A 12,074-nucleotide genomic window follows, 5' to 3' on the forward strand; every position below is an offset into this window, starting at 1 on the left:
TTTCAAATGCCCTACGAGGACAGTGTTTATCCTGAAAGATGACAGCCTACGGGGGATCACACCTGCGGACACCCAAAGAGGGGAGAGAGAGACTTAGACCACACCCAGCAGTGATCAGTAACTTCTCCCACCCAAAGCTGCCGCCCCTTCGGTTGAAGTTTTCTCAAGTGCGTTCTGGGAGTCCTGAGATCTGGGCCTTGGCCCCAAGCGAACCCCACCCTGTGATCTAGAACCCGTGCCGGGGAGAGGCAGGATAAGAAATTCAGGACTCGGCCTGACGACTCACCCTAACAGATTGACCGTATTTGCACAGGAGGTGAGGTTCACACGATAAACAGCAGGGGGAGGGCTTGGACCTGGTATAAAAGATCTGAAAGCGTCAGGGGGTTACTTTGCACTTGAATCAGCCAGGTGAGGGGTGACCGAGGCCTGAGCAAAGGGGTGACAGGGATGGCGGGGTTGAGTTGCGGGGAATTCAAGCTGAGCTGGGCAGGAACCTGCCCGGACTGAGTGGCAGAGGACACCTGTGTTGTCAGCGAGGCTGGGACGTCTGCGGCTGAATGGGGTGCTAAGATATCCGGGTCTCTGTGGAAGGACTGGGGATGCCTGGGGTGCTCGGGAGCATTGATGTGGCCAGATTTGTGTTAGTGAGGAAAGAAGGATGATACGTGGAGCAGGCGTCCGAAATCTGTTGTCTTTTTTTTCTTTTTAAAGATTTTATTTATTTGACAGAGATCACAAGTAGGCAGAGAGGCAGAGAGAGAGAGGGAAGCAGGCTCCCTGCTGAGCAGAGAGCCTGATGAGGGGCTCGATCCCAGGACCCCGGGATCATGACCTAAGCCATAGGCAGAGGCTTAACCAACTGAGCCCGCCAGGCGCCCCTGAAATCTATTATCTTGAGCCGGTCCAAACTCCCCCTGCAATCTCTCAGTGTGTCCACCTCTGCCTGAACTATTCTGATGCTCATGGTGGCACAGTCTCGTCTCTCATCACCTCTGCTCCCCGGGTGACACAGACACAGCTCTAAAATGCTCCTTTCCTTCTGATCTGAGACCAGCATGAAGCTAAGAATTTTACCTCTGCCCAGGATGTCCCCCGAGCCAGGCCAGTGCATCACAGGCAGATTTCAGTTGGTCATGCTCAGACTCTTGGTTGGAAAACTCAACCGTCCCTAAGATCTGGAGACGGTCTCCACTTCTTTGCAGACTCTCTTCCTGCTTCGTGCTGGGAGGGAACAGGACGTAACACAGCTTGGCCCAGATAGAAGGTTAGGATTGATCTTCTGACCTGGGATAGAAGAAGGGTGTTGGCTACCTCCAGACCAGGGAGCACAGAGGGGTTACGGACACAGTAGATAGTCTTCCAGGAGCAGGACCAGAGATTAGAGACAATCCTTTCCAAGCCCAAGACTAGGTCAGTTAGGTCTGAGTTGAAGGATAAAGAAGGTGGAGTCTCAGCTGGAGGTCAGGGATGCCTGGCTAGGATGAAGTCCAAAGGAAAAAGGCTAAGCCTTGACTTTCTGCTTTCTTTCCACTTCAGCCCCAGAATGTTGGCCATCGCTCTTCTGGCCCTTCTCTGTGCATCAGCCTCGGCCAAGGCCAGTAAGTGAGAAAGAAGCCAGGAGCCCAGCACTAGCATCATGGGAAGGCAGCCTTCTGCAATGCTGATGGCCACGGCTCAATTTCAGAGGCTGGCTTGGAGTGGTGGGCACTGAGTTGTGGGAGGTATTGTGGTGGTGGGGAGAAACTCAGCTCCTGAGGTTTCTTCTCTGACTCCTCCTGTCCCCTCCAGTTCAGGCGAGGGCCTCCTCCTACAATGGAGAGTATGGGGGCGGTGGAGGAGAGCGCTTCTCTCATTCTGGCTACCAGCTGGAAGGCCCCATCACCGCCATCCGCGTCCGCGTCAACAGATACTACATCGTAGGGTAAGATTCTCTGCGTTTCTCTGGTTTGAGGATCCTTTGATCTTGGTGAACTGGGAAGCTCTCAGTCTACTTGGGGTCACGTCTGTTCCAGTCAAAGTCCCAGGGATAATATGTATGTGAAAGAGATCTGAGGCCAGCGCTGCCACAACCAGCCCTCCAGCCCCCAGCACACGTGACCTTGGGCAAATCTTCTAGCATGGCTGCTGGGGGGCCTAGAAGCTGGCTGGTTTGGTGCCCAACCCCCCCCCCCACCGGAGGCATAAGCCCCCTCAGGCATTTCTCCCTCTTTGCTGATGCTTCTCCCCCGAAATATGCATCTTCTGAGCCTGGACTACATCCTGGGACAACAAAGTCTCTGCCCTCATGAGAGGCTTCCAGAATATTCCTTCTGCTCCTTTCGCATGGGGTGGCGGGGGGTGGGGGGCATGTGGTGGTCGGCACAGCGGGAATCTAGAGTTCCCCAAATCAAGCTCCTGCACTGGTCTGGTCTGGCTGACTCTGGCTAAGTTACTTTTCCTTTCTGAGCCTGTGTGTGTTTTGGCAAAATGAGTTGAAGTTCCCCATACGATCTCAAGGGCTCCCTCATCCCTCCCACGCCGTGGGACTGGCAGGAACTTGTCCCCCCTGTCCCCGGTTTGCGGGTCTTGGAGGGTACGCCAAGAGGTCCTGCATCCTGGTCAGCCCGCTCAGTGTGCGTCTTCCTCCCCTCCCCGCCCGGCCCCTAGTCTCCAGGTCCGCTACGGCAAGGTGTGGAGCGACTACGTGGGGGGCACCCAGGGCGACCTGGAGGAGATCTTCCTGCACCCCGGGGAGTCCGTGATCCAGGTGTCTGGCAAGTACAAGTATTACCTGAGGAAGCTGGTCTTCGTGACTGACAAGGGCCGTTACCTGCCTTTCGGGAAGGACACAGGCACGAGTTTCAACGCCGCCCCCCTGTACCCCAACACCGTCCTCCGGTTCATCAGCGGCCGCTCGGGTTCCCTCATCAATGCCATCGGCTTGCACTGGGACAGCTACCCCAGTGACTGTGGCAGTTGCTGAACCCCAGGCTCGTCCCAGGCCGGGCACTGCGGTGGGGGTGGGAGACCGTCTCTACCACTAACCTCATCCACGTGGCTCCATAAAAAAAAAATAAAAGGACATAGCGGCCGCTTGTGTCTGTGGGTGTGTGCACTGGGACCCGCCTCCCGGCTTGGGCTCCGGAGGTGCAGGTCTTGTGTCTGGCTGTTTGTGGGACGTCGCTCTGGGGAAGAGAGAGAGAGAGAGAGAGGGAGAGGGAGAGAGAGGTGTAAGAGTCTTGGGCTTTTCTTCGTAATCAGAGGAGATAAGATTCCAGCTTGTACCAACTCGTTTTCAAGGAGAGCTTCTGGGACTGTTTACCCACACTGGGGTTCTGAGGCGGAGGGTAAAGACTAGCTGTGTCTTATCACCCAAGTCCCAGATGTTCCACCCTCTAGCCCTCCTCGCCGCTGGAGATAAAGCCTTTCCACCAAAAGGCCTTTGACCTTGACTGACTTGCTGTCTGTGGCCTGGGCCACCTGACTCCTGAAGCTTGGCCTACGTTACCCCTGCCTAGCTGCCCCCCACCTGTGCCCAGCAGCACCGGTGTCCTTGCTTAGCTTAGCTCATGAAGAACTGGGCTTCCTTCCCGAAGAAGCCATCACCTTCCCAATGCCTTGTACTCGGCCAATACTATCCTCAAGAAAGGGCATGATCAGAAGGGTGGCTTTCCATCGTGGCTTTTCAGGGACAGGAGGGTTGCTGTTGGCTACATAGATACAGCGAGGATATAAAGTTACTTCGAAGAGAATTCTTCGGACTCTAGTTGCCAGTCCTAAGACTGTGAACAGTTTTTAGTTTCTTCTTTCTGTGTGGTGGTTGGGGCTGGGGGAAGTCACTCAGTGCTCCCAAAAGATTGATCGACCTCAGGGGGATCATTTCTTTCCAGTGAGACAAAGATGACAAGTATGTCCACGTAATTTTAGTTTTGTTTTTTTAAAGATTTTGTTTATTTATTTGTCGGAGAGAGACACAGAGAGAGAGCACAAGCAGGGGGAGAGGCAGGCAGAGGCAGAAGCAGGCTCCCCGCGGAGCAAGGAAGCTGATGTGAGACTCGATCCCAGGACCCTGGGATCATGACCTGAGCTGAAGGCATCAGCTTCACTGCCTGAACCACCCAGACATCCCTACATGTAATTTTAGAAAGAAATGTTATTTTAAAAAAAGAAAGAAAGAAAGAAAAGAAATGTTAACATTACAGAAGCAAACTCGTATCTAGCTTGTTTTTTTTTTTAACAATTTCTTTCTTCGGGGCACCTGGGTGGCTCAGTGGGTTAAGCCTCTGCCTTCGGCTCAGGTCATGATCTCAGGGTCCTGGGATCAGGCCCCGCATCGGGCTCTCTGCTCGGCAGGGAGCCTGCTTCCTCCTCTCTCTCTGTCTCTGCCTGCCTCTATGCCTACTTGTGATCTCTGTCAAATAAATAGATGAAATCTTTAAAAAAAAAAAAAAAACAATTTCTTTCTTCCTCTCAAACAACTCCACAGAATGGAATAATGATGTCACTGTAATTTTTTTTCTGAGATATAAAGCACCGAAGATCCACCCTTTTAAAGTGTGTCATTTCGGTGGTTTTTAGTACATTCAGATGGTGCAACCATCATCTCGAATTCCAGGATACTGTCATCAGCTCAGAAAGAAACCTCATGCCCGTTAAGCAGTCACTCCCCATTCCTCTGTCCCAGCCCCTTGGAACCACTCATCTACTTTCTGTCTCTATGGATTTGCCTATTCCCGACATTTCGTGTAGAAGGAAGCATACAGTACTGTGGCCTTTTGTGTCTGGCTTCTCCCCCTGGGCATATTTGCAAGGTTCATCCATGTCCTAGCACGTCAGTACTTTGTTCCTGTGTGTGGCCAAGTCTGACCGCAGCTATCTGGTCAATTTTAGGATGGGCTCTAAACCAGCGCTTTCATCGGAGGTGGGTGGGGGTGGTTTGGGGGGTGGAGGGGTTGGACCACGCTCTCAGCTAAGAGGCAGAAACAGCAGAAGGGCATGGAGTAGTGCGATTCCTGGCTTTTGCCTAGTTATATTAGGCTTTTGTACCAGATTTGACTTCCAGAAAATTTTTCTTTACTTATAAAGTCTGAAAATTGCTGAACTGAGCTAATCATTTATCAAATATTCTCTGCTCGGTGCTTTGGAATACAAAGACCACTGAAAGTTGGGTTCTCTTCCTCTAGTTGAGGGGAAGACGTGGTGATGGGAGGGTGTGTGTGTGTGTCTCTGTGTGTGTGTACGTGTGTGCACATGTGTACAGGGGCCCAGTCCTGGGCGCAGGCTCCAGGTTATGCAGAAATATGAACATACAAAAATGAAAAGTGGTTTAGCACAGCTAAAATGCAAAGTACAACTGGGTAAAGATGAAATGTCATGGAGAGCTGGAGCCGTGAACGTCGCGCTAAATCTATTGTTTATTTTATGGGCTCCAGGAAGCCATTTAGCCAAAATTTCGCCCAAGGGATTGATAAGATTCATAAGAAAGTCATTTTTTTCTGGTACAAGTGGGGAAAACAGATTGAAGGGGAAGCAGGGTACTCGTTAATAGGTCTAGATCAGAGAAGAAAGGCAACAGTGTGAGGAAGAGAAGGGGGGGCGTTTGAGAGATTCACGGCAGAGGTGCACTGTGGAGAACTAGATCCATGAACGCATAAAGGTGCGTGAAGGAGGAGAGACTAGAAGAGCTGCCGTGTCTAGTATCAGCAACTGGGAAGAGTGGGATCCTCTCTGGGATGAGGAGAACAGGGAAAATTAGCCTTGTTTTAAAATGTATTAATTTTTAGGGATGCCTGGGTGGCTCAGTTGGTTAAGCAGCTGCCTTCGGCTCAGGTCATGATCCCAGCGTCCTGGGATCGAGTCCCACATCAGGCTCCTTGCTCAGCAGGGAGCCTGCTTCTCCCTCTGCCTCTGCCTGCCATTCTGTCTGTCTGTGCTCGCTCTCTCCTCCTCTCTCTCTCTGATAAATAAATAAAATATTTAAAAACAAAAAAAAAATAAAATAAAATAAAATGTATTAATTTTTAGGGTGGCAGGGGCAGAGGAAGACGGAGAGAGAATATGAAGCAGCCTCTATCCCCAGCATGGGGCCCGACACGGGGCCTGATTCACAACCCCAGGATTAAGAGTCACATGTTCTACCGACTGAGCCCAAGAGGTGACCCCGAGAGATGACAGGATTTATTGCAGAGACCTGGCTCCCCAGATGTGGAGCCGGGTGAGGCAAGTCTAAAATCTGGAGGGTGCGCTGGCCGTCTGAGAATTCGGGCAGGAGGGTGTGCTGTGGTCCAGAGGCGAAATTTCTTTTTCCTCAGGGAAACCCCAGTTTTTTTCTTTCGCTTCCTTGTAAATTAATGTCTTATGTTATTAAAATTTACACATTTAGTAACTTAATTTTCTTAAATTTTTTCCCAGCTTTGCTGAAGTATAATTGACAAATAGAATTCTAATATTTTTGAAGTATACAATGTGATAGTTTGATACATGGACATGGAAAGGACTCCCACAGTCAAGCTCATTAACACACCCATCATCTCATAGTTGCCTTAAAAAATTTTTTTTAATTGAAGAATAATTGACATACAATATTGTATTAGTTTCAGGTGTGCAACATAGTGATTCAGTATTTATATACATGATGAAGTGGTCGGATCGTCCGGATGGTGCAGTCCATTAAGCATCCGACTCTTGGTTTTGGCTCGGGTTGTGATCTCAGGATGGTGAGATGGAGCCCTCCGTGGTCATCAGAGTCGGCTTGTCCCTCTGTTCCTCCCCCACCCCTGCTCATGCTCACTCTATCTCTCAAATAATAATGATAAATAATAAAATAAATAAGTAATATCTTAAAAAAATGTTATAATATCATTGACTGTACCCCGTACATTGTATATTACATTCCCATATCTTATTTATTTTTTTTTAGAAAAAATTTTATTTATTTATTTGAAAGAGAGAATGCACAAGCAAGGGGTAGGGGCAGAGGAAATGGGAGAAGCAGACTCCCCACTGAGCAGGGAACCAGAGGTGGGGCTCCATCCCAGGACCCGAGGACCATGACCTGAGCAAAAGGCAGACGCTTAACTGACTGAGCCACCCAGGCACTTCCCATATCTTATTTTATCAACAGTTACCTTAAAAAAATTTTTTTTGTTGGTGAGAATGCCTAAGATCTACTCTCTTAGCAAACTGCAGTCATTTAATACAGTATTTTCCGCTACAGTCACCGTGCGACACGGAGGAAAGTCTGTGCCCTTTTACCAACATCTTCCCATTTCCATATTTCCCAGCTGTTAGCAACCACATCCTACTGTTTCTTATGTGTTTCACTTTTATTTTTTTAAGATTTTATTTATTTATTTGACAGAGAGAGAGGGAGAGAGCACAGCCAAGAATGGCAGAGGGGACCGAATCCCAGGACAACCTGAGCCGAAGCAGACACGTAGCTCACTGAGCCACCCAGGTGCCTCCTCCTCTCTTTTTTAAGTAATCTCTACTCTGAAGGCTGGGCTTGAACTCACCACCCTGAGCTCAAGCGTGGCGTGTATCACACATAAGTGATACTATGCAGTACCAGTTTTGCTTTTATTTTTTATTTATTTTATTTTAAGCCTCTCAGCTCACTGGGTGAGACCCACCCAGCTGACCCAGGATCATTACTTAAGGTCATATGATCGTAGATGGTAACTGCCTCTAAGCATCCTCACCGCAACACCTAGGTTAGTTTGATTGAATGCCCTCCTACAGCCCTAGTCAAACTGAACTAGAACTACCTGTTGCACCTGAGCAACCCTAGGAGGGCTGGGGTGAGGAGTCAGGACAACCGCAGGCAGTGAAGGAGTTTGCTGACCGAAATCAGATAAATCGGTTACTGCGGAATGCTGGGAACTTAGCTATTTGCTTCTAAAGGTCACAGTGAGTTGACAAGAGAAATGTCCAGAGACTTGGGAAAGCTAAGTCCTACCTCCCCGCACAGCTACACAGCCTCAGTCAAATCCCTTAACTTCTCTGGGTTTCAATCACCTATTTGTAAAATGAGCTCCTCTGGGTCACATGCTTTCTAAGATGTATCGAGCTCGTATATCCTAGAAATCTAATTTATAAGACTTTATTGTTACATGAAAACAACTGGCCTCATTGTGCACTGGTTGAACGCCATCGAGGGATAACCGAGCTGTGTGTGTGTATGAAGGAGATGGCCTGGAGCAAGGGCACAGCTGAGCTCCCCCCAAGTAGGGAGTCCTCGGGAGCATGCCCGGAACGAAGGTCGCCAAGGCCCACAAGCTACAAAGAGAGCCCACGGCTCCTCTGATGGCAACCTGGAGCTGAAAGGCACCCTCTCAACACGGCGCCTCTCCCCACACCTCATCACCTTGTCCCCCTCGGCCAGCTACGGGCGCCTTGTGGGCTCAGTTGGTACAGCATGGGACTCTTGATCTCAGGGTTGTTAAGGTCGAGCCTCATATTAGGTGTAGAAATTATTAAAAATAAAATCTTGAGGGGCGCCTGGGTGGCTCAGTGGGTTGGAGCCTCTGTCTTCAGCTCAGGTCATGATCCCAGGGTTCTGGGATCGAGTCCCGCATCGGGCTCTCTGCTCAACAGGGAGCCGGCTTCCCCTTCTCTCTCTCTCTCTGCCTACTTGTGATCTCTGCCTGTCAAACAAATGAAAAAAATTAAAAAAAAGAAGAAGTAAAATCTTGAGGGGCTCCTGGGTGGCTCAGTCGACTGGGCGTCTGCCTTCAGTTGAGGTCAAGATCCCAGGGTCCTGGGACAGAGCCTTTCATGGGGCTCCGTGCTCAGCAGGGAGTCTGCTTCTCCTTCCCACTCTCCCTCTGTACTCTCCCTCTCTCTTTCTCTCTCAAATAAACAAAATCTAAAATAAATGAATAAAATAAAATATAGAAAAACAAAACAAAAAAGTTCCTCCCTACAGCAGGTCACAAATAAGCCAAATTAACTGGGTGATAATGTAACTATGGCTGTTTCCTCCTTTGGATCATCCGGAACTCCACAGCGGCTGGAATTGAGTCCTCCAGCTCCCACTGCAGAGGGTCGGGGGCAAAGAGCCATTTTCAGTAAAGACCGTGCCAGGCGTCTTGCGCATTCCCGGGAGCAGAGAAACCTCAATCCGCCCTGCTGACGCAGTCACCCAGGAGACAGCCAAGGTCAAATCCGTGAACGACAACCACCAACCGAACCCGACTCTCCAAGAAACCGAAGACTCCCCTCGGCCTACAGCTTGCGGGTTTCAAGAAAGTTTTGCGCCCCATAACTTCAAGGCCGGCCACTGAGAGGAGGCGATCCTTAGTGTTAGCACGCAGACTTGTGTGCGCTGCGGCAGGACAGCAAATACAGAAGAAAACAGCAGGGCGAGACGGAACACGGAAAAGGGGAACGTACACTTACTTTGCATCATGCGTTAGGAGTCCAGGCACTCTGTCAAAGTACTTCATTTAATTGTGACAAAGATCCTGTTGGAAAGTAGTAAGCGTAGTCTCAGTTTCGGATGACATCACCAGTGATGTCACCAAGACTGAAATCAGTTGCGTTTGTAGGTTTGAGAGTTACAGTGGCACGTGCCGAGGGTCACTGTGTCTCCACCCCTCCAAGCCTTCAACTCGTGCTCATTCCCCCATAGGTAATAACCGAGCAAACCCTGGTTTTTCCCCTCTTTTCTGCATCAGTGTGCCATCAAAGAAAAGTCACCCGGAAACCCTCTAAAGCTTAGTTGGGCAAAACGAAGTGGGTGTTCTCAGACTTAGCACAAACTAGACTCTGAAAGATTACATGGCTTCCTTCGCTCATACTGCAAATACTTATTAGGTGCCCGTGAAGCTTCAGGCACTCCGCTAACTGCTGTATCACGTTCCAAGTCACAAACACAGCAGCCGGCGGGATCAAGGTCAGGGTCAAACTCGGGTCTTTCTGACGCGAAAATCTGGGCATTTTCCACATGTCCGTGATTTTCAAACACCTTAGAAACAAAACCTTACAAGATTCTGCACATGATTTCTGTCAAATGCATATACCTGTTGAACCCAAACCCTTCTATCAAGATACATAGGATATCACCCCCCCCCAAATTCCTTCTGGGTCCTTCCCTGTCACTTCCTGTCCCCAACTCCCAAAAGGCAACCCATCTTTCGTGACTTTTCGCCACCAACTAGTGAAGCCTGTTCTGCATTCAAACTGCCATTGCACGGAGCTTTTGGAAAACTCACCGTATACCCCAGAGGAAATGAGTGAAAAGGCAAATGACTTCAGTATTATCATGAAAATCATTTTAACTCTGAGGCGGCCAGGGGTCCCCAGACCACATTTTGAGAGTCCTTGCTCTAGGGATTACAATATTTTGTTTTGTTTGAAATGTTAATATACTACTCTGTTTTGTGTTCTCAAAGCTGGAATCCTTCCTGGGCCAGCCTCATTCCAGCAAGTACATCAAACTGGCCCAGGCACAGCAGCCTTCAAAGCTTCGCCACCCGGGGCAGGCTGGCAAGGCTTCCTGGCCACCCGAGGGGCTCTATTATCCCTCTCAGGAGTTCTCCTTCCCCACCCGGCCCCCCAGATCTGGTCCTTTTTTTCCAGCGCCAATTCCCTTCTCAGTCACGGCTGCTTTGCCTCACTTAGGATTCTGAGGACTGCAGAACAGACCCGTCTGCCTGGCTCACTAGTCTCCTTCCTGTTGTAATGGTGTAAATGCTACATGACTTTGCTCTGCTCTCCTTGGCTTCCTAAGGGCCTAGTTAAAAAAGGGAAAAAAAAAAAAGTTAAAAAAAAAATCCACTGCTTCTTTCTCTTCTCCTGCTTGCCTGCCAGGTATTTAAGGACTCGATTTCTCAACTCAATTAAGACAACCCAAGGAAGCAGATTCCACCTTTATTCCCTTCTAGCACCTGAGGAAACTTTACCCTGGGTCTGTACCTAAGCCACTTATCCAACCTCTGGAGTCCCAGTCCCCTGACCTCTTTTCTGGCAGGTGTCTCACCAAATATCTGGGGACCGGCATCGGCTATGAAAACCTGAAGAGCCCTTCCTGAAGGGTGGGGAAAATCAAAGTGCGGAAAGTTTTATGTCAGTGGTTTCCGAAGTGTGGTCCAGGAAATTCTGGAGGCCCCTGAGGCACCTGTGTGTGTGCGTGTGTGTGTGTGTGTGTGTGTGTGTGCGTGCGCGCGTGTGCGTGTGTGTGCGCGCACATCGAGGCCAAAGCTATTTTCATAATAGAACTAGGATGCCATCTGCCTCTTCCCTTGCATCCTTTCTTGAGAATGCGGTGGAGTTTTCAAGAAACTATATGACAAACTGGACTCACAACATCCTGAATGCACAAGCAGATAGCAGAATACAGCTATTTTCTTTAAAGCCACGCATTGTATTTCTAAAAATGTAAAACACTGCCATTCTTCTATTTTTTTCCTTTCCTTTGAAAAAGTTACTTTTAAAATTAAAATGTTACTTATATCTTTTTTAAAGATTTTTTATTTTATTTTTAAGATTTTATTTATTTATTTGACAGAGAGAGATTACAAGTAGGCAGAGAGGCAGGCAGAGATAGAGAGGAGGAAGCAGGCTCCCTGCTGAGCAGAGAGCCCGATGTGGGCTCGATCCCAGGACCCTGAGATCATGACCCGAGCCCAAGGCAGCAGCCCAAACCACTGAGCCACCCAGGTGCCCCTATTTTTTAAAGATTTTATTTATTTATTTGACAGACAGAGATCACAAGGTGGGGGGCAGGCTCCCCGCTGAGCAGAAAGCCCAATGTGGGGCTTGATCCCAGGACCCTGAGATCACGACATGAGCCGAACGAAGGCAGAGGCTTTAACCCACTGAGCCACCCAGGCACCCCAGACTTTTATTTGTTTTTGTAAGTTTTTTTAAAAAAAGATTTTGTTTATTTGACAGAGAGAGACATAGCAAGAGAGGGAACACAAGCAGGGTGAGTGGGAGAGGGAGAAGCAGGCTTCCTGCTGAGCGGGGAGCCCAATGTGGGGCTCGATCCCAGGACTTTGGGATCGTGACCTGACCTGAAGGCAGATGCTTAATAACTGAGCCACTCGAGCAGATTTTTAAATGGAGATAAAGGGACTGCATAGCTCAGT

General features: G+C 49.2%; 1 protein-coding gene across 1 annotated transcript; it reads left to right on the top strand.

Annotated features, from left to right (window-relative positions):
- Positions 1 to 1,471: 1,471 nt before the first annotated feature.
- Positions 1,472 to 3,074, top strand: ZG16 (zymogen granule protein 16). Its single transcript, XM_004773897.3, has 3 exons — positions 1,472 to 1,601; positions 1,792 to 1,924; positions 2,650 to 3,074. Exons 1-3 carry the CDS (start codon positions 1,484 to 1,486, stop codon positions 2,963 to 2,965), a joined length of 567 nt encoding a protein of 188 aa, XP_004773954.3. The 5' UTR covers positions 1,472 to 1,483; the 3' UTR covers positions 2,966 to 3,074.
- The last annotated feature ends 9,000 nt before the right edge of the window (positions 3,075 to 12,074 follow it).

This window comes from Mustela putorius, unplaced genomic scaffold, assembly GCF_011764305.1.
Source record: "Mustela putorius furo isolate JIRA1106 unplaced genomic scaffold, ASM1176430v1.1 tig00004039_pilon_pilon_pilon, whole genome shotgun sequence".
NCBI lineage: Eukaryota > Metazoa > Chordata > Mammalia > Carnivora > Mustelidae > Mustela > Mustela putorius.